The 24626-nt window shown below is 33.9% G+C and overlaps 1 protein-coding gene across 5 annotated transcripts in view; it reads right to left on the bottom strand.

The window, feature by feature from the left end:
* Positions 1 to 24626, bottom strand: part of LOC149778462 (sushi, von Willebrand factor type A, EGF and pentraxin domain-containing protein 1-like) — a 119678-nt gene that overhangs the window by 5785 nt on the left and 89267 nt on the right. For 4 of the 5 annotated variants that reach the window (XM_089939303.1, XM_089939307.1, XM_089939306.1 and 1 more), the window contains 5 exons: positions 22500 to 22769; positions 21759 to 21932; positions 20683 to 20793; positions 18064 to 18267; positions 17031 to 17207 (listed from right to left, as the gene is read on the bottom strand). In XM_089939303.1, the coding sequence (XP_089795429.1) occupies positions 17031 to 17207; positions 18064 to 18267; positions 20683 to 20793; positions 21759 to 21932; positions 22500 to 22769 (936 nt within the window). The remainder of the gene's footprint in view (positions 1 to 17030; positions 17208 to 18063; positions 18268 to 20682; positions 20794 to 21758; positions 21933 to 22499; positions 22770 to 24626) is intronic. The other variant, XM_089939304.1, reaches the window with a different exon arrangement.

Genomic DNA, 24626 nt, shown 5'->3' with positions numbered 1-24626 from the left:
TACCTCGCAAAATCTCGAAATTCCACAATGAGACGCTCATTGAGTGGAGAATAACAAACAATCAACATGTCAGAACTTGAGAAGTATACCGATTATAGATTCGAGGATTTACAGTATTTAGCCTTCAAACAAATAAAAGAAACCAAATTTGATTAGTGTCCACGAACAAATTCCTGCTAGTTTCACTTGCCTACGCCCTAACTTGCTGGAAAAAGTATGCTTTTCAGTTTATAAAATAGAATAATGTTGCAAAATACTATAACCCAAAATACAAGATAAAGTGTCTGCTTCTACAAAGTATAAGAAGTAAATATCTGTACATTAGACAAAACCCGTCAGCACCCCAAAGTCTATGCTGTATATTTCAATGAGCGAAATATACAAAGTGCTCAACGATTATATTATACGATGCCCATATACAGTGTGTTTATAATAAGATAGAAACTATTTAGCGAGATTACACTTGACCGGGCGAGTGAAGGTGAACAGTGTAGAGCTGGTAAAAGAAAATACAAAACACTTTACAAAGTTCTGTATTTGGATGAGGATAGCATGGACACTATTTCGTGTGGCACGGGAATTACAGAAGTTAGACAGGCGTTCGCTGGAATTATTATTGGTGCAGTTTTTCCTTTTAGATTTTGGAGGAAATGATCCAGCATTGACTTAATTTATTACCAAGGATTTTAAGGAAGTTCTTCGACACTATTGTTTTAAACCTCTATGAAATAGTAGCATCCATTACCATTATCATGAACAGTAATAACACCATTATACCCAAAGCTAACAGTGAGAAAAACATCAGACATAGCGCGATATATCGAACATCAGCAGTTCTGACAAGACGTCAAAAATATATTGCAGGTGGACATGGAGAAATAGAACAAAACACGTTTAGAGGTAGGGAGGAAATCAAAAGAGAAGCAGATAAAAGAGAAACAGACAGGACAAAGCGACTTCAAAGCAGAATACGCCCAAAAAAGAAACCTATAAGCAGATGTTTTGTAGTTGACCAAGCTAAATTTAACTATTCATATGGAAAGGTTTGTTTCAATAGACATATTACAACATAAATAATCTATTTTTGACTAATCCAATTGTTATCAATGGCGTTGCATAAATATATTGTGTTGATGGCTACAGTGACATTCATGATAAACTCAAATACGAGATATTTGCTCTTTATCCTTGAGAGGTATACGAATAAATTAAATAGGGAAACATAGAACAAAATTTAGTAACCTTTGTATTCATACTTTTCAAATATGTTTTAATGTCCTTGAATACATAATGCCAATTTCAAATTTTCCCTCCGTAGAATTTGAATATGCTTACATTTCTTGTAAATGGTCTCTGTGTTTTTCAGTGAAAATATGCTTAAATGGTGTTATCCAGATATATCAATACTTTGTATTTTGAAGTTATATTAAATGGGGTTTTAACATAATTTCTAGCTTATTTTTGTATTGGTTGTGTAGGTACGGAATAGTTTAATTTAATAGATTTTTAAAAATATCTATTTAGCTATTTTACAATGTATTGTCCTTACATTATCTAAATATATTTTTATTGTTTTGCATTGGATTTATATATTTTATGTCACGTATTTAGGCTCGAATAAACAGTAACACAAGAAAGAGTGAAAACAACAAGCTTTGGAAAATAAAACAAATAATTTATTTCCCTGGACAAATAATGTAAAAATAATATTTTTTAGAGATCTTACGGTTTCCAGAATCATATCCAAAATTAATACAAGAATAATCGACGAATAAAGTTTGTTTAGTCCTAATATTGAAATGTTCTAACGATTCCAAGTTCGAATCCCGATGAAGATTCCAAGATGGAAGGCGATGACGTATCCTACAGCCTGTATTGCGTTGATGTCTACAGTTCCTTGTACAAACACAATAATGTATCATCCGGTCTTGGAAATCCAAACTGAATTTTCAATAAATGTCCTTGATCAAGAATTCTGTATTAAGATAATATTTCCAGAGAAACTAATTAATCTTTGAGAATCCAAATAATTTGGAGAAAAATTAGCTAATAACTGAAAACTCAGAAGTTCATTTTTGGTCACAATAGAAGTAAATAACTCGACATCAAGTGTTTAAAAGCCATGGACTCTGAGATCTCTCTCTCTCTCTCTCTCAACATCACTTTTAATACTAAGTATTTCGAAATTTCGGAAATGCCTAATTGCGAAATGTATTGCGAAATAGAGGATGACGTGATCACGTTTACATGTAAACGTCACATAGTTCCTGTATGTCCTTGATAAGAACCAATCATTTTACTCCTAGAAAAAGTTGTTTACTTTACCCCCAATCAAGGCCAGGAACTATGTGAAATATATAGACAAGTGTTTCTATTATTAGGTATATAAGATGAAACTCAGGTCAAACTGAAATTTTTGGAAAATATCAAATTCCTAGTAAACATAATTACATTATATTGACATGTAAGGACAATAAAAAGATTCCAAAACCCAACAAACAATCAAATCTAATAAAACACAACCATAATCAGATATAAATTTAATCCAATATATGTAACATATTTTACTGTACACCATAATTGTTGCCGCATCACCACCTACAGATTTACACAATACAAACACAATACTTTAATTCACAGAGAGACATACACAAACACTTTATCATTCATCAATTTAACAAACATATGCACTCATACATTATTCTATGGAGGAACATTTGAGAATAAAAGTCATGTGTGTACAAATGTGCATATATATTATATTAAAAGTTGCAATACACGTTTTGGGGTAGGTAATAATAATAATAATAATAATGAAAAATTAAAGACGGCCTCATTATCATAACTCGTCTTTGTTGTCTTCTTCAACATCTGTTAGTCGTTTAGATATAGATCCGTTTCAATTTAAAAGTCTTCAGTCACTCATGTTGCGTGAAATTATATTGTCTGAATTTACAATTTCATTTGATATTAACATGTTTGATCATTTCCAGTCTCGCCCATGTCAAAATCTCCATTTCACAATTTCCACACTATGACATTACCCATGTGTTCGAGCTATAGCACTTCTAAACTTTTAAATTATATATCGTAAATCCACCACATACACTACAATAACGATGATATTGGTAGACGTCCGGGAATATTTTCTACAGCAAATATTTATATATGCTCCTAGGTTGCTTTTGTGAATTGAACATCGAGAATCATTTATGGACTGTGCCTAGCTGCTTCCTTTGGATGGTTCGCAATGTGTCCTTCTTGGTTTTTGCTCTTGTGTCTTTTGTATATATTCAACTTGTTATCTCGTGTGTGTGTGTGTGTGTGTGTGTGTGTGTGTGTGTGTATCAGTGCGTCTTACTTTAAAATATATTCCCCTTTTTGCGTATTTGAGGTAGGAAGACAATGAGCATGTTTCGGTTATCAATGGTGCTCATTTCTGTACATAATGCCTTATCACCGTTATTTAACATTTTACGCAATTCAGTTCATTACTTACTGTTTTAACTCTTCTTCTGCATAAAATATTCTTAAAAGCACGCAGGTCCCAATTATAATTTTTAAAACACAGGAAACAGATAAAATGCCACTAAACATTTTGGTCTAGTTTTACTTTCCCCGTTTATGTATTTTCTTTAAATCTTATAATAAACAAAAGAGGCTATCAGTCCAATATGGTTACTTATATGGATCCTACGCACATCCTATCGAATCAATTCTACCAACGAACCTTTTATTTTATTAGGCTTTCAAATCTGTTGATGTGAAACTGTTTATTAGTTTACTTGAGGAATATATTTCGCAATAATGACAGAATCATTAAACCTACTGCAAATGAGGATTCTGTGTTCCCGCATTTTAAAGAATGTTCCTACTACCCCCCCCCAAAAAAAACAAACAAACAAACAAAAAACAAAACAAATACAAGTAAATTAAAAGGAAATATTTGTAAATACTATAAGTCTCCATCTGCATTACAGTCTAAAATATTTTTTTACATATGAAAAGATCTGTACGGTATTGTTAATGTATCAGACCAGATTATTTAGCATGATACATATTTTGTGACATTGTTGTCTTGCTAAAGCCAAAGCAGTTTAACGAGAATATATAACATCTATTCACATTAGCGAACTCTTAGCTGTCAAAGCTGTATTCACATTCACTTCAGTGTGATTGGAATACTACTTCAAATTATTTGCAAATGCTCCATAAAGAGATGGTTTATAGATTTGCAGGTGATTTGTAATGTAGACTATGATAATAATATAGAATGTATATAAATAATTGCTACAGAAAATGTTACTAGAAGTGTATCTACACGGGCTTTTGAAGAAAGTATCGGTATGAGGCTATTCCATTTCGATAGAAAATATAGGTCAACGCCCTACATGCCCCATAATTGTACAATAATTACCCATAAAGTCACACGGGGTGTATGCTGAATGATGCAGTAAAACTAATTCTAACGCTAGTGTAATGCTGTGTCAATGTTGCTAATATTTTGAATTCTCATTATTCAGTTTCAAACATACATTTATAGAAACAATGGCGAAACTGTCAAAAAGATGCCTCTTGCGAGTTAGAAACTATCGCTTTCTTCCCGCCGTTTACGTTTCTAAATGGGTACTCTTTACAAGCACGGTGGATACTATTGATTCACTTGAACAATGTCTGAGTAGCAAAAATCTGCTATCATGCTGACTTTACCCACTGGTTGCGTAAACAATTTCGCAAAGCAAAATCTTCTGGCTATCAGTTACTCTGATTTCACTGAAATTACACCAATTACCTGATTACATCACAAACGCGTCGATTCCTTATCTGCGCAAGATGTTGTCGGTGGTTTTCAATCTCCACCAATACAGTCTCGAACTTCATCACTCTAATTATTTTATTCACATTATTTATCAAAACAAGTTTAATATTTGTACTATTACTAATTTGTGATTTCGGAGGTAGTTCTAAAATTCGCGTATCATGCATGATCATCGTTTTATTCAAGGAAGAGTCACACGGGAGAAAATACCGAGGTTAGACATGCACTTCCAACTTAGTTGGTTTGTTTTATCAGACTCTCTAGCCGGGTACTTATAATAATGACAATCTTTTTCCCTCGATCTCTCTTCATCATCACCTTCATTTCACTTCCATGTCCAATGCGAGATCGAATACTTCTTCAAATTTCGCCATTAATGTTACATTACGATTTCGTCTAAAGACTATTTAACCACAACCGTAATTAACTTCAACTTTGTTCACTTTGCAGTAAGTTAGGTATTGGCACATACATTTGTTGATGATTGCACTGACCATGGTTGGCATTGTTGCTGTTGATGGAAGCGTAATTCCTTTGGTCCTTCTTGCGACGCTCGAGTCACTAATCGCAGTAGTCGATCTGGTATGGATTGAATTGCCTCCAATCCCAGAAAATAAGGTAACGAGCAAATTTGGCACTCCTGTAAATAATTATGTGACAGCATGACGAAGGCCAGTTCAGTAATATGCAATGTAAGCGGATATGCTCTTCTGCGAGTGTCATTGTATGAAATATCTTGTCGATCTATAATGTACATTTGTATTGCCATGGCCTCTCTGCTGAAATGTGCCAATCATAGTCCATACAAGTTAAAGGAAGTTGTGCCAACCGAGGAGTACGGCATGTACAATACACTGGAGTAATTGATATCAAACCACTTAGCTCCACAGTTGGGAAAACTGTCATAGTCTTGAGCAGCAAGTCTTGCAGGAGCTTCGCTTTTATAACTGCCACTGACTGATAGCATCAAAAATAATAAATTGGTCTGAATCGTTGAATTCATCCTTAGCAAAACTGGAGCGATATGATATCTATACCATCCAGGTCCTGCGCTTAAGATTAGTTCGCTATCTCTAAGTTTATTGATATATTCATGCCAATCTAAATTTGACCTCATTTACAAACATGTAATACAAACCTAAAATAATACAGATTTAACTGAGCTGGGTAAGGAATTATGCTCTTCTATGAGAATTATAGAGTTTCTTTGGTCTTTAACAAATTTATCTGTAAAATCTCTTAACTCATAGATTTCATGTCGTACGCGAACACGGGAAGTGCAATGTACTACCAGGTCACCACAATCCATTGAAAACAAAAACGATACGGCCTCATTAATGACTTCTGCTTCATTGCCGATGCGAACCGACCGGACTATAGTTTAAAACCAATCCACGAGTTCACTGATGTATTGTTGGTCACACACTGGTCCAACAAGACCTTTTTTCTATAAATGACTTGCACTTCTGAGCACTTTCATGCGCGAGTTCGTATTGACTAATAACACATGTTCTTCATTTGTTATGCTTTCTTGCATCCTATTTTATAAACACACATTTGTGACATGAATTATCGCCTTCTTCAAAATATTCTTGCTAAATGTAATAATCATGCGTTCTTGCGGTGTCCAAGCGGGACCATGGTACTTTTCCTTGCTCGTAATTTCCCTGCGTATCATACTTTATTCATAGTACAATCGTTTCCGTCCCATTTGGGTGGTCTGCTTTAAGTGGTATGTGTGCGATCGTTAAACTTTTAATAAAGACGTTCTTAGGTAAATATTCGCTGTGATGATTTCATCACTGACTTGTACGCGGGTGTTGATGGCTTTAGAATATTCGCAAGTGCTGTTCTAACACGTTTGTCAAGTACCTGTGTGTCTTTTGCAATTACAGCAACGATCTATCCATTGACATCGTTATCACCAATTGTTTAATCCATGCCTTCTTGGAATTGCTTCCATCTTTATCGGATGCAATAAATACGCTCTGCGTTTGACCTCGTGGCTTTTTAAAAACGTTTGACAGGTTTGGCTGTCTTATTAACAGGACCAGGTTTTTCTTTTTCCCCCTTTTCAAAATCACATCATGAGTAAACTGAGTGGAAACACTTCACCAAGCTTGGGTGGTCTTTGCTTTGCGTGATAATCATCGTTTAATATATAATGTGTGCCGCATGCAAATTCCCACTTCAAATCCAACGCGGATAAAACACTTAATAGCTTAGTTATGTCGATGATGCGTTAGCAAGGCTTCCTGAACCACTATGGAGTGAAATCTCCCTCCAGAGCCTAAATACAATTGCTGTGGACCTTGTTCCACGGTTGGATATACGACCCGATTTTATCAACCAACCGAAGCCAGGAAAAATGCATATAACCCGTTTCTTTCCTGCATGTTAATCATATAGAGATCTCACTCATGACTTGAACGCGATCAATCCTGCACCCATGGAATGAACTGCTATATGGATCATCAAAAGAGTTATAAGGATTTAGGAGGTTACTAAGTGGGAACTAAGTTCATTTATTACAGGTAGAAAATATTGTTATATAAAACAAGACAAAAGACGTGAAATAGAGAAGCGTAATTATTCCAGATCAACTTCAAAGAAGTATCCTTAATCGCTGCTGCTGTTGAATTCATGTTGTCTTTGTGAATGTCTGTGTACGAGATCAATCCCACCAACAGGCGTAGCATGCACAATCGTCCACTGATACAAGTCAAGTTAATGGCGTAAAATACATGATGTAGCTCTTTGGGACAGCCATATCCGTCGACGTCTAGGTTATAAGCTGTTCCATATCGATAGTTTGCCTTGGAAATCCAGACCAAGATTATACGGTCCACAAAACAGACGGTGACCATTGCCAGTCAGAAGCAAAAACTTCCCATTGATTTTAATAGCATCGCATCCCAGGCGGCCATTCTCAGATCAAAAACGTAGTGTGTGGGGTCGGGCATGTGCTCACACATAGATACATCACTAAACGCTTCCAATACATCCGCGAAAAGCAACAGGTCGGTGCGTAAATACAGATCAAGATAGTTACCACATTTCTGACAACTAAATATGCATTGTTATAACGTGCGTTGTCTTTAGCGGAAACACCTTCGTGAGACAGTTATGAATAGCAAGCCTCGATCGGGTTGACCCATATAATATATTACTATCAGCCTGTTATGTAATGTAATCTTTCATTACATTATAATATTCTACAAACTAGTGTTTACATTTTTTCTTCATAATCTTCTAGCTTAACTTCTTGACACTTAATTATTCGTGTGTTGTGCCTCCTTTCTCTTGCATTATTAGTTTGACAGCCACAGTACTGTTCAATGGTTAGTTGTATGATATATAGCCACGTTTCGAGGAAACATGGATACTAAGTATTGTTCCTTTTTTGGCCTTTGTGACATCATGACTATCGTTTCTAATTTCCATTCAGGGCTTGAAACTCTTCATGGGGATGAAACCATAATCAACGTGATGACACTGTAGTAAATCATAGGAAATTTAGTCATTCTTTGCAACATTGTCAAACTTGTAAATATCTTCATATTTAACATTTGCACTTGCTACATGAAGCGGAAGGGACAAGTCTTAATGCCCCATCTTCATTAATAGATGTTTATATGAATACGGCGTAATAAACATGTAGAGATACTCTTGAGACAGTGATAAAAATATTCAGGTAAACATTCCCTATTTTCTTTGACATCATTGTAAATGAAACACATCGAAGCTTTCATGCAGCATAATAATGAAACTTACAGTTCATTGTCTTTCTTGAATGAACTTCCTAAGAATAAAATATGAACTCATGACTGTTAATCACCTGTGGAAATGAATATCCGGGAACATAATTACATTCCCACACTGTACAAAATCATTTGAAATCTACTCCTGACTCAAACAAGTTTTATGTTCCTGATTAACATTTGGTATTTGTAAATGTAAAAAGGGACTAGTCTTAATCTTGTCTCTTCCTTTACAGATATATAGAGATCATCGCATATTAAAAAAAGCTGATTTTGAAAGAACCACAATGGTGTCCAATGTTTTGAATCGCATTTTGTACAACTTTTATACTCTCTCTCACTCCCTCTCTCTGCAACTCTCTCTCTCTCTCTCTCTCTCTCTCTCTCTCTCTCTCTGTAGTTTAATGTGAAATACTGAATTTTAAAACTATGTGAAATGCAACTCGCCTCTCAAGTCCAAAAAATAGTATATATAACACATAGTTAATTTTGTAAATGGGTGCATTGACTTTATGGTAAAATATAAGTAGGTGTATGTATTATGTGACAATATTGATGAATGAGAACTGTGTCATCTTTATGCAAGAACACAATAGACTGTTATTAAATTCAGATATAGAGTCAGTCCCTAAATGAAAGGAACCCAATGTGGCCCGAGTTTTGCAAACATACTGTCTATAATACGGGTAGGAATTGTTTTTAGTGAAATTCTTAATTTTCCGTTTGAGTCTAGACAGATCCCAACATGTTAAAATTCCCACCAAACTGACCTACCACCTTACAATGTAACATTTTCAGTTAGACAAATACATCATTTGAAAGCTGTAAATAGATTTATAACATAGCATTTCCGACGATGTCGCTATAAGAGCACATAATGGTGGCAAACACTCGAATTCAACTTAGGATTTTGGGACAATCTGAAATGTAAGATATATGTCTATATTGTCGCTCTATTGTCCCCCTATACTACTTAAATGTTCAATACTTCAAACTTGACACTAAATACACAAATGTTTCTAGACAATACTTTATTTGCCTTATCTCCAGGTTTGTGAACGACATTTTACTTTACCCCAATTTGCAAAAATGATTATTTATCTAACGTAGATAACTAGAAAGGCATGTTCCAATTTAAAGTTATATGGAAATGATCTATTTTAAATACCAATATAGCATATTTTTCTTAAAAAAACCCACTATCTTTTCGATGATTTTCAGTTTGGGTTAAAAAGCAATCGTAGATATTCTCATTTCATAAACAGTGTTAACATACAATATTCATGAAAAGAAAACCGTATGTGTGTGGCGATTTTTTTAAACTAAGGTATTTGAAAAAGTCTAACTAGGATGGATAAGAAATAGATAGTACAAATTAAGAGTTCAAAGCCAAAAGCTTTAATCTGATTCGGTCTGAAAATCTTGGTACATGTGCTTAATTGCGGACGAACTATTATTATCCATATCATCGTTTGTTTTATCAACACCACTTGTCCGTTGTTTAAGCGAATCGAATCGAGCAATTACGATATATATATATATATATATATATATATATATATATATATATATATATATATATATATATATATATATATATATATATATATATCCAAGAATGTGCATTATTGTACTTTCACTTAATATAAAATAAAGTACGATACAGAGCAAACATCATGTGCATTTGTTTTAATTGTTCAGACGGGAACCAAGCAGATTCAACTAGGAAAAATAAATGCATGTATGGAAACTGCACAATTAAATTTCAGATCACTAGCACAGCTTCAATATTACAGATAAATACAAGACCGTACTACTTAGGTGTCGCTGTCTTGATATCACATTTGTTTAAATGAAAATATGCTTGTCATTTGATCATTTAGGTTAGAAGCTTTTTTTACACATGATCGAATACTCCTAGGGAGCATGTATCGCACTGTATGTCATTCGTACAATAAATGCAAGATTAACTTTGGCATTTTAGCGAGGGAAATTGCATGAAACAGTGGTCTTATTGTGTTTCACATTCATGAAATCAGTTTATATTAAAGACGTGTCTCTTTTTCACACTTATAGCATATATAAATTTCAACGTTTTTGGTAAGAATGAACCAAAATATTATTCGGCAGAATGATATGTCTGGCCAGTTTCAAAATTACATAATACAGAGCCTTAGCAGAGCAACAGTACACAAAACAATGGGTAACTGCAAAACGCAATTTCATTTTCAAGGGGATAGCTGCGGTGGCTTAAGTGGTTAAAGAGTCCGCCTCGGATGCGGGAGATCACGGGTTCGAAGCCCGATCGAGTCATGCAAAAGACTTATAAAAATGGTAATAGCTGCCTCGCTTGGCCCTCAGCATTAAGAGGTTATTGCTAGGACTGGTCGGCCCGGTGTCAAGGTAATGTGACATGGTGGGAGCGGATGCTACATCTCTGTGTAATGATGCCCCGGTTCTAAACATCAATATGAACTGTCACATTAAAGACATCGTAGCGATATAGCTGACAAATGGCTAAAGCAACGTTAAAATTATAAAATGCACACACACACACACACACACACACACACACATACACACACACACATTTCAACATGTTAACATAAGTGACAACGGTGAATATACACATTAAGTTTTCTAACCATACTGGAAACTGCGGCAAGAAAACTGAGTTACACGCAAATGCCAAATATTTTAAATATTTTATGAAGCATGATATGTACATTTATGAAAATGTGAACTTTATACGCTGTCTGCTTGCGATGATTTCTAATGTAGAGGAGTAGAGGAGCCCTATAAATTTCATGACCGCGTCCTCAACAGAGTCTGTTACCAATTGAACATGAACAGTTAGTCGTTCTAGCAGGGCTTTTTTGGCAATGAGTATTAATCTCCAATTTGAATGTGACTTAAAGTCTGAACGCTTTTTCGTATAAATTCTTATGCTAAACAGATTAACAACTGTAATGACATTTTTGTTACTTTGATCACCTGCATCAATACAGCTGTTTTGGTTTAGTTTAGTGCTTTACGGCACAGCAACATAAGTGGGTTATTTAGTGAGGCAATTTAATTGACTTGTGAAGAACTCACAACAGGTTGACGGTGGAGAACCCAGGATGGTCCGTTGGTAGTATTCGAATATGCCCCATTTTAATCGTCGTGAGTCGGGCACGCTGATCATTGAGCCACCGCGGCTGCCCAGGACAATATTACCTTTCAACAGCTTTAAAAAGTCAAGTTCATGCTGCAATGCAACCATCACGTCTACATGACAAAGAGTTATGACAAATTTGTCTACTGTATTAGCCACAGTCCAATTAATTGGGTAAATCCTAACAAACAAGAAAGCTTAGGCTTTAGATACCATACCTCACTAAAAACAGTTGGATATGTCTGGAAAAGACAGCAACAGGTGCTTATGTATTTACTCTTATAATGAATATTATATTCAACTAAAAGAAGAACTTGGAAGCTTGTACCCAGTTAATATTGCCTTACATATTTTAATTTAAAAAGCCTTCTGTAACTCACTAAATATAATAACGCGCATGCTCAGCACATTTCCATTCCCAAGACTAAAAGACCTGGATAGCTTAACAAGAATATTTTTGTTGGCAGATGTTCTATTTACATGGTGTGTGCAGGGTACATGAAAATTTCACTAGATCTTCCTTTCTGTATAAATCCAAGACAGTACAAGGAAGAACTCTTTACGTAAATAAATAGAAACAGCACAGAATACCGTTTTCCATATCTAACAAAACGACACCTCATAGTGCTCTAGTAAGTCATGTCAGTCTTGTCTGGGAACTAGAATAAAAAGGACTGAACACACTTCCTCTATCAAATAATACATCCACATGATTCGACGGCTCACTCACTAACTCTATCATTATTAGTATTGCTTGCATATCCATTGACTAGGTAATGATATACGTCACTGCGAAAGTATACCTGATCATTATGCGATATCATGTGTTGTACTGTTCTCCAAAAATGTTGCCAGGCGGAATCTCAGAAAACTGTTTTACACGAACCAACAGAAACAATAACAACAATTCCTGCAGGAATAAGGGCATGCAGATTTCTCGAACAAGTATTTTGTCACACCCTGTGCTGGGTCGAAATTTGTTTACGAGAAATAAATAAAATAAAATAAACTTGTAACCTCATACAATTTTGTTAACTATCTTGACATTTTTTCAATAATAGGTTAATAAACAAACGGTTTGTATAGCTCAAGCAAAACAGCTTATATAAACTTTAAATCTGAGCTAAACTTCATATATTTTTCAGATAGTGTCCTAATATAAGACCATCGACCTAACTCGTATCTTCAGTACATAACATGTGAGATAAAAAAAATCTAAAAAGTAACTTATTTTTCTCCAAATCAGTAAACCTTTTGCAGGTTTGTTAGGGGCGTTTAGCGAACATTGCCGATCCGAAACGGTTGTTATTCGATGAAAGATAGCGCTGCTGTCGAAGTACGCTGCAACCATTTCGGATCGGCACGGGTCGCATGAAGCTTCACTCCTCTGAGGGTCTTGAATATATGATATCCTAATGGCAGGACCTGACAAATTCCTCGAATTCTTAAACAAAAACGTTTGATGTTTAATTCTTACTGCACTCAGTATCGATCATCTGTCCTTAGATTTTCATACTATATACTGGGATCTCCTCATGGTCTACACAAACATTCTATCTGGTGCGTCAACAACTGCTCGGATACGGTGGTTTACACCACACAGTCAAGCAAACACATACAAACAGCTCATGGCTACGAACAAATGTCACATTTAATTGGTTCTTATTTTCATCAATTGTTGAGAAAATGAAAACTAATAAAATTATAAAAAGTGTGCATGAAACTGTCGGCAAACTTAAGTATGCCTTTACTGTATCTAATAACACTGACATTAATTAAAGAGGCTTATGGTTTTTCATTATGCATAATATCAGCATCTTTATATTGGATGTAAGTTATGATGATAAACTGTGTTTTAATGGATAGAAATTATTAATATACAAAGATTGCAATCAACTCAGGTCTTTAAAACTGCTTCATTATCATTGTTCTGTCATGGTCAACATGTGACAATATCATGTTCGCGGCAACCACAGCTCCTTCTGATAAAATCACTCGCCGTCCATATATTATATCTCTTCTATTTTGTTTCCATAACAACGTCGTCGTACTCATTATCAATGGCTTTCTCCTCCCTCTTGGATTCTCTGTCATCTGGCTTCGTTTTCCCATTTCATCTGTCCTTTTTGTATCATGTGGGAAAATAGGATCATCCGATTCTAGAATTGGCGAATTTGATGTCGATGAAGGAATATTACCGAAGTGTTCAGCAAATACAACTTCCAATTAAAATTGCAAAGAACACAATTTAAAATAAATATAAGAACTAATTGTTCAAAATAATATATTTTTTTTAAAAAATAAATCATTCCCCGCGCAGTTAACGAATCTTAGATTTATTTTATTTTTGTTTTATTGGATTTTGTCCCAAATGTCCAGACAAAGCAATTAAAAATGTGAATAACCAGATAGTATTTCTGCCTTGTTCTCATCGGAAAAAAATGCATGATATACCATAATTTAATTAAATGTACCCTCTGAAAACATACGCCGAAACAAAATCAAGATACAATTTTATACTTCTTAACTTCCTAACGAAATATTCGATACTTCTCTTAAAATATTATAAATGTATAAGGTTTAGTTTCATTTGTCTATCTACAAAGAATACTCTAATTCATCAGTTATGGTCAATAATAAATCATTATGTTAATGACATGTATTCATGTGGTTGCTGTATTGTAACATATTTATACTATATTAAATATAGGCATATCATAAATACACTGTCATCTGCAAAATCAGTGAAAAACATGCAACGGTTTTTTAAAACCCAGTATAAATCGCTCTTGAAAATGAGAAATCACTTTCGCCTAAGCGGTACTTGCGAAAATTTGAAATCATACTCCGAGCAGGGCTTTACAGCGTTTTCCGCTCATTGCCATAAGACCAGTTTTCGCATGAATCAGTTCATAAATAAATATATATGTACGTTTATAGAAGACAATGGTACGATCTTTCCATATATAATCCTTATCAAGCATAGTTTCATGTCACTGTAATTACATGCAACTGATCTTAGTTACCGCAATAAAATCCATAATCTTTCACACTGTTTTCTTTAATGAATATGCTGTATTAATAAATATGTTTCATCTTGTGCGTGTTGCTATTGTTTAGCTACATATATTGTCTAATTTTAAAAAAAGTTAAATAAGGCTGTAATTAGTTTGCTTTGGTAGTAGTTGGTCGGATATATATATATATATATATATATATATATATATATATATATATATATATATGTATGTATATATCTGTGTATGTGAGTGTGTGTGTGTGTGTGTGTCGGACGTGTATTTTTATATTTTGCTCTTCACTGTAGACTTCTTTTCTTGGTATGAGACATCGAAATTGTGCCATTTTACTGCACCGGGTCTGGGGAATTGCTGGAAGAGTGGTGACATCCTACTCTCTGCTCCGCGTATCGCGTATGCGTAGAAACTGTGTTACGTGACGTAGTATGGTAACAGCGAAAACATTTTTGCTACATTTGTTTCATTTTTATAAATGTTGACGTGTGACTTCAACGACAGCGTATTGAGTAGATACGGTGACTGAGTTAAACAAATCTTTTCATTTCAGCCGAACAATACAAGTAAAGCACATGTTTTATTTTTATATCTCTCGACCTAAGCCCTTTCGTAATTACAGTCTGAACTAGTTTGTACGTATTTGCCATATAAACAAACTTTTGTCGTCATTGTTAATTTTTCAGTGGTTATGTGACTCAGTATATTAAAATATTTCCGTTGTTAAATATATTGGAACGTTCGAATTAGATTATTTTGGGAACGAAGACGATAAATCCTTTTTAACTATTTAACTTGTCTACATTGCTCACTAATTGTTTATATAATTTGTTTGAATCTATATACAAGTTTCCTGGGTCAGCAGTCTGATACTCAAAGCTCGCTACAAGGGCCCATGAGCACTTTCTCTTAAATTAATATTACACTTGCAACATGTTTTGTAAGATTTTAAAACAGATGCTTAAAGACTCTTTAACAGTTTAGACTTTAAAGAATATATTGTGAAACAGCAAAGATAAACATTAAAACATGATGCAAACGTATATTGAACATTTACGAATTTAAAAGAATAATGTAGTACTGATAATGCTTGAAATTTGGCCTACATTTCACAGCAAAATAATGTGTTCCGTCTTCAACTGCATTACAATCGAAAGACTTGTACAGTCTTTTTAATGATTAAGACATAATTCTACAGTAAAATATGTGTTTATTAGCATAATCTAGTGCTGTATCGAACTAATTAATTCGTCATTAATAACTGGCGAGACTTCACATGTAGTATATAGGTGTGCCAGAGTGAGGTCAACTCGAACACTACTATGTACTGCAACGGATGTGCAAGGCTTGATGGGAACAAACAAACAAACGCACACAAGCAAACTTGCGGGCACGATTTTACAAATGGAAAATACATTCACGTCGATCATCATCAAGAATACTTCAATACTTTTACCAGTATCACCGGATTTCTCTGATATAACTAAGTGTGAAAAATGTTATATATATATATATATATATATATATATATATATATATATATATATATATATATATATATATATATATATATATATATATATATGGGGGTACGTATGATGCATGTTTTAAAATATGAAAAATAAATAATGTTTTCCAAGTGTTCTCACTGGTTATTTATATGTTTTATTTGACAAAGATGCAATGTCGTTTTGAAAAAAGTCTAATAGTCCAGTATACAAACTTTCACTGCTCATGCGTGATTCTTTGAAAGCAAAATTACAATTGGGACATTATTTAAGATCTAAAATCATTTTCAATATGATGCCTTACTTTATTTACCTCGAGTTTTATCATTTGAAATAGTAAAGGGAAACATTACAACATAATATAAAATGATATTTTGTTCCTGCGAATAGGTTTGCAAATAATTGAAACCAGACACTATAGCGAAATACATATATCACAGGTAAACATATTTCCCAGATAAACAAACATTTGTAACATCAACTGCATTACAACTTTAACGGATTGTTCAGTGTTCCTAAACGTTTACACCGTATCAATTATAAATTGTAGATCTTAATGTTCATACATATCTCATAATGGATTAAATGCAAGAATATGATTGGTCCACTTTGCACCATCTGCACTACTATCGCAATGTAATGTCCGTCCAGACTTTTCGATAAATTTTAACGTGATGAACATTGGTAGTGGTTTAATTATCACGTTTATAATAGCGGCAGTAAAACTGACAAATTTAATTTCTTGTTACTTACATGATGTACATTGTGCATTCCCATGCCACGAACCATCTTTCAGACACAAAAGAAATCTCACCCCTACAAGGTCAAGACCTTTCAGACATCCTGTCAGATAGACGTTTTCGTTTACTGCATAAGTCTCTTTCGATGGGTCGACTATCACATTTAGTATGCTTGGAGCGCCACATGAAACTAAATAAATGCGTGGAAATGCTTTAAATAAACGAAGACTTCCAAGGAAAGATGAAGTAATCAACCGAATTATTTTTGCAAATATATCTGACAAAACTGATAAACGAATAGGAAACATAAGATCATAAAGTATGCGTAACTTAACATTTCTATGTGCTTTAAATCAAGATATATCTTCACTGGTATGTATATATCGATATCAACTGTTCCAAATTCGGGATCACTTAATTTGCAACGTGAGCATAAACCTTCCTCAGTCAGCATTAGAAAAATGTTAAGAAATATGTAATTTATAGGCAAGATCTCTAAGAGAAATGTTAACTCTTAGCATGGGCAATACATAGACCAAAGACAAATGAAAGCATTTGTCTTTAGTAACTTATCATCAGAAATTCTAGATAGTTTGATCTGGCTCCTTAATTATAATATATGAATTTATTTCTATACAGATTTTGTATCATGTTAGTTAACTAATGTAATTGCAAGAATCTTTGAAAATCAATGCAGATGTAATAGCTTTGACAATTATTTAATTTTGTCATTACACACTAATGTTAATTTGAAAGGGAAACATTTTACCAGCTTTAAAATGTAAACACACATTCACACATGGGTGTTTTTTAAAGATATTACTACAGATTAAATTCACTTGGGGCTCACTGCCTTTATACTAAAATTAGTTCCATATTGTTGTGAAATCTCCAATCTGACATACAATAAATATAAAAATAAACATTTACGACAATAATTCATTTGTAAGTATAAGTATCAAATAACATATATTTGCAGATGACTTCGAGGTGTCTGTGTTTACGAAACATGCGATTACTGTGTATTCAGCTATATCACAAATTACCTTTTTTCTCACATTGCGAAATATCTGGTTCCCAAACACCATTGATACACATGCTAACATCCGAACGTTGGGAAACTGGAATATATCCTTCTTCACAAGTCACTTTGATCCGTCTACCAGACGAAACCGGACCAGGAATTACATTGTCTCTTGTAATATTATAGCTGTACAGTGTACCTGGGACGGATTGCAGTGAACAAGTATCTAAAATAATAATAATAATAATAATACAAGGAAAAAAATCAAGTCGCACAACTGCTAGGTAAGGGGGAGGGGGGGGGGCGTAAGTAGAGCATAGTATAAATGATAGAGTTCTACTTCAGGAATAAAACAGAACAATGTGACAACATAATCAGAATTTACGAAATATAGTCATGGGAATGGATAACACTTCCTCTGAGAAGAGAACGGATGACATACGTTTCATCGACTTCCTTATTGTCAAATGAACAGTATGCAATGATCGATGCATTAGGATATATCAATTATGTAGACACACCAAATGCCGATATTTAAAAAAATGATGAAATACACAACACAAATGACGATATATCATAAAGCAGCAGACATGTAACAAATACAAAAGTAGCGACCATTCAAGTAACGACACGTATACTGAACGCTCACCTATACGGACAACCATAGAAATCGTATGGCCTTTATGGAGGAAACCACACAATCGGAAGTAAACAAAACTTAAGATCAGTTCAGACAGTCTGGAAAACGTCCGAGTTGAACTTTGGTGACCAAAGAGACATTTGATACTACTAACAGAGTAACCGAAAGAAACAGTTGCACCAAATGCTTTACTGCAGCAACCCATCACATGCGAGATTTATAGAATATGGCTAAATATATTAGTAAAACATCCATGACAGATTAAAAGCTCACCTTCAAGACAGAAGAAAAACAGATAGAGAATTTCAGTATGGGTGACTAACTTTGAAGGAAAAGGAGAAACGTCAAATACTGAAAGATTATACACCAGGAACTATCAGTCCCTTGAAATGTAATGACTATGGATTACATATATTGTATGGTTCCATCTAGTCAATACGAAACTACTCCCAAAAGAGCAAAGGTATCACAAACGAAATTCTGAAGGGACTAATGAATGCATGGAGTTCCGGAAATGCGGTGAAAAAAAGCATCCTGATAATGTAGATAAGCTCCGCGATTGTGAGTTAAAATCTATATGTCATCAGAAAAGAAAAAAGCGACTTATCCGTTCATTACTGTCATAATTATGACATTTGCTCGATCATAAAATATTTTTGCGAACATCACAAAACATATTGCAACATCATACATATTAAAACACTGTAATTTATATTTCTGCCTTGGATAGATAAGCAACTTTATTTTGGAGCAATTTCTAAACCAACTGCAATGAACGTGTCATAATTTTAATTAATAATAATTTGAATTTGGCGCTGAAGTAGTATCCCGAGAGCATCCAAAACACAAATTAGCACTTAAAATATAACCTTTTAAAGTTTCAACAATCTTATAATGTTTTGTCGCCAAATGTAGTTACCCACAAGACAAAAGAATTATCATCTACTTATATTCTACCCAAAGTTTCCGAGCATTATTGACATACGTAGAATCCAAAGATCGATAAACGCATTTATGAGACTCCAGAACCTCTGTTTGACAATAACAGCAACTTAATCAAATATTCTTTTACGAATAATACGGTAAGCAAAGGAACCGTTCACCGTTACTTTCGCAAAAAGGTTTCTGTGGCATCCAAAAGCTTTTGTTGCACGTTGCACGTTTTACATCATCTAAGGGTGCTTGTGATTTATTACAACTGATCTCCACAACGGTTTTGTGAGAAAACCTTCCCTGAATGACACCAGTCTGAATAATTTTATAGTCATCGGCTAATGATTCACATTCAAATGAAAAGACAAAATAAAGGGGAACATAATGGATTCCATTAAATGGTAAACTCGTATCAAGACAATTCTCTCATTGTTTGTTTCGTGCATAACTTTATTTCACTTGTTCGTTTCATTATTTTGTTTTAGCGAGTATCTCTTGTTAATTTAGAAATGAAAGTTAGCTGAAGGTAAATTTAAGTAAATATACTATTTGCTAGGACTTGCAACTAAGCACGATAAACCAAAATCCTATAAATCATTAGCGTAAAGTATTTATTTTAAAAACACATAACCTCCTTACACTGCTTCTATTTTAAAATATTCTAAATAATATCATCTGCATGCCTTGACACAACAACATCATTTTTATGCAACTCCTAGCAAATTTTATTTCTCCACAATCGCTACCTTGGTGAAAGTAGGATTTGAACTAAATTACCAAATCAATGTTGGAATTGACTAAATGAGAACATGGTGAAACACAAATTCCTACCCAGAAATAGTTTTCAGTCAATATTAAATTCTCCAAACCTAATTACTATGTACTTGAGTGAGATTCAGTACAATTGATGAAACTTAAAATCAAAATTTGCACCACTTACATAAATTAAACAAACATGGGTAGTGGTTAGCTTATTAATAGCTTAACTTACAATATTACATATGGAGACACTAGAATTAATTGAAAATAAGTAGCATTCCGTTTCATAGCTAGAAGTAAATAAACTACCTTCTGTTTCGACTTTCTCGTCACATGTCTTTCCAGAGAATCCTTCTAAACATCGACATTCGTTGTCTCTCACGCACTTCCCATTTATGCCGCATTCAGGGCTACATATTGCTGATAGAAAGTAAATATATTTCGCACTGAATACACTATTGCCGTTTTGAAATGTTCGGCTTAACGACATAAAATAGAAAAACACCGGAATTAGTTTTAGGAAAGAGCTAAACTTGTTTACGCAATCAAGACCGACTGATGCAAGTTGGAGTATACATTTAATGAGAAGCTAATGTCCTCATTATCCGTGCTGTTGGTTTGTTCGTTTCCTTGCTTGGGCAATAGTAATATAAAATAAAATTGTACGTGTCTCCTAACTCACGCAACAGGACTTTTATTCATACAATCAGCGTATTACTTCAAATGCCGGATTCATGAATAGAGCATACCGTACTCAGTAGGAGTTAACTTAACTGTGTTCAAAATAAAATTTGGCGAATCAAACGAAATATACTGACAAAGCAAATTATAACTCCTGTGTACGGTGACGATCAATTTTATCGACTTCTGTGCAGACTTATATCAACTTGACTTTAAAGAAGACATATGAGGATGCTTTGATTTTCATTTAAATTTTCAAAGCGTATCTATTTAATGAACCCATTTATCAGGACACCGCTAATTGCATTATGATATTTCTTTCTTTGACTTTCCAATATTCACGTTATATTACACATTCCGTCTATAGATATTTCACTGTTATGAAATCTATTTGTTTCTTTCGAAAGTCGATATTTACACTTGTATGTTGTACTTCAGTAGCTACTGAAACACACACACACACACACACACACACACACACACACAGATATATATATATATATATATATATATATATATATATATATATATATACGTGTGTGTGTGTTTACTTTTTAGAGACCTACATGCTATTAATACCTTTAACACTTGTGTAAGAGGCCGTATCGTCAATAATATGACAAATAATATTACTGTAGATCCCTTAGAATTGCGCGTTGAAATTCGGGGCTTATTTTCCTTTTTATATTTTATTGCTTTCTTACCATGTCTGCAAGTTGAATTTCCTAACCAGGTCCCTTTTTCTGAGCAAACGAGATAACTCTGGTTTGCCAGCATGTATCCGTCATCACAAGAGGAAACTCTAACACTTTGTCCAAACAGATAGTCAGATTGGTCTGGTTTGACGGTTCCGTTAAGCGAAGGATGCTTGCATCGGACTGAAATGTAATTCAGATAATGAAAAAACAATTATCTTTTCAGCATAAAAAAAACAATTCTCAACATGAAACTATCTTAAACCTCTTTATTTTGATTTAAATCAAGGCGATAATTAAAGGTCTTCAGTAACAAATAATTACATCACACCTGAAGATAAACAATGTGTAGACCTTCCTTAAATATCCATCGTAATATAGGTATGGTCAGATAACATACTTGTGAACTAATACACGACTGTATTGAAGATCATATTGTCTGGTCACTTTTGATCTGTAGATTCTACATGGGTTATCCGAATGATTTGAATTATTTATGGTCACTAAATTTGACCTAATTTGCATCCATTAACATTATTTGTCAATGTCTTTTTTAACCTTGTAGCTATATTGCTTTGGATGCTAAACACAAACCTTTCTTTTTTAACCTAACAAAGGAATTTTATTCCGTTTAATTAATGCAGTTTTGTCTTAATCCAATACAGAAATGCAATGCTATTGGATCATTGTAGTACTTTATTTTCTAACTCACTGCTGGAATTTTGTGTCATTTGATTATTATTTACTTACTATCTTCTAATCCATTTAAGCTCCTTAAAGCCACGGCTACGGCTCTTTTCTGAAGCGTTTCCATTACAATGATTAAATCTGGTATAAGCGATTTTGGTTTGTCTCTCATAACAATGTCCCTCCAATACTGAAGAATATGTAATGCTTTCCTTGAAGGTTCATCAGCTGCTACAATCACTTGATTGGACTGAATCCCCAACGCTGTGGAAAGGTTTGCCCATACATCGGCAACACCATCGGCAATCATTCGTAATGATACATCCCTTAATCCTGTAAATGTCGAAAATATATTCATTTACAACTGTTCATTAAAGACCTAACTCATAGAGACAGTCGTTTGGGCCTTCAATTGAGAGTCACCCTTTCAAGCCCTAACACTATATATATATATATATATATATATATATATATATATATATATATATATATATATATATATATATATATATATATCACTACAAATTAATAAATAAATAAATAAATAAATATATATATATATATATATATATATATATATATATATATATATATATATATATATATATATATATATATATATATAGTGTTGGATATTGGGTGGTCTCGAACATACGACAAAACTATTTAAGTACTGGGTTATTTCGAAGCGAACGAAATAATAAAAATCACTTACAAATATATGTTGTATTTACACGAATGCATCTCATAATGCCCAGCAATACCTACATTACTATACTACGTACATCCTTTTTATTCAGGGAGAGATGAAACGAATCATATGTTTGCTATGACGTAGAGGTATGTCATAAAAGTTATGGTTTATATTTATAAATACCATTTTATTTTGGCTTTCAAACACATTTTAAGCTCTAATTTGTGAATGAAATAAAATATATTATTATAGATTGTTCGACAGGTCAATTATGGAGAATTTGTACTTGCTCATGTAAATGGAAACACCTAAATAGTTCCAACCTGGTACTAGAGAAAAACAAAAGTTGTAATTTGGGGCGATATGGCCTTTAACGGGAACTAGCATTCCCTTGTAGATTCAACACATGTGGACACTGAATCAATGACAAACTATGTTAACCTCTATAGCCTAAAAGGGACTATAACAGTGCAAGCACAATCTTTACACAAGATGGCACCTGTGACTTCAAAATCGATAATTAGCACTGCTCTTGAGGACAGATGACACAGATGTTTAACCCAACTAAGGGGGAACCAAACCTGATTAGGGGGTCTTTTTGATCTAACTAACAAAGTACATCGGAAGCGTGACATCACTTTTCATAGCCATAAGGATGGTCGTTTTTCACCTCCTTCACAACTATAACCTGTCCTTTATGATTTCAAAATGAAACAAAGGGAAGAATTAGTTATATCTTGCAACGACCCAACCATATGTTAAACAGCACAAAAAAAGCGGAAAAGAAGAAGCAAGGAAAAAGATTAAACGTACTATTTAAAAGGAAGTGAGTGAAAATAAATTGTTAGCGTGTTAAAATACATCTTGAAAGAGTTTAATATTTTGAGAGAAATGTAAACTACTCTGGAGAAACCTAAGAGAAAACGTTTTCACCTATCCCTAAATATTTTACTACAAAAACATCAGCTTATCCAGTGTTTGTAGAAAATGTGTAATATTCAAACATTGCCCTTTCAACAAAAACTCATGTCCTTGCCTTATGAAATAAATGTGTTACCCATACTGAAATGGACAAAGAAACACTTAGGTTTGTAAAATATTCTCGTGACACAGAATCATAATGAAATTTCAAAGCACATGATAAAAATTCCCTTTTTCATCTTGTTACTGTCTTTGATATTTTTAATATTTTTAATTATTTCATTTTCATGGGTGCAGATGTTTGCGTTCTTCAATTTGTTCAGCTCGTCTGGCCCTTTGTCCTTTTGCACTCCTTTGCTGGAATGGTATGTTCATCTGCTACTGAACGCTCCATCTCCTTTTCCTTTTCTCTGAGACACTGACTATTCTACATCATCAAACAACGACCAAGCATTTGCAAGGAGAAACCAGAAGCCAAACGACGACGTTCTTTGTTGTCTCATACTTTGTGGGGAATGTTGGACCATGTTGATACGAGTGATTTGGAAGATGACATGAATGATCTCAATCCACAT

This window comes from Sinohyriopsis cumingii, chromosome 17 (assembly GCF_028554795.1).
Source record: "Sinohyriopsis cumingii isolate HCF-2022 chromosome 17, ASM2855479v2, whole genome shotgun sequence".
In the NCBI taxonomy this organism is placed as follows: domain Eukaryota; kingdom Metazoa; phylum Mollusca; class Bivalvia; order Unionida; family Unionidae; genus Sinohyriopsis; species Sinohyriopsis cumingii.
Note: the sequence above shows the minus strand (reverse complement) of the source record. Positions and strands in the feature narration are given on the sequence as shown.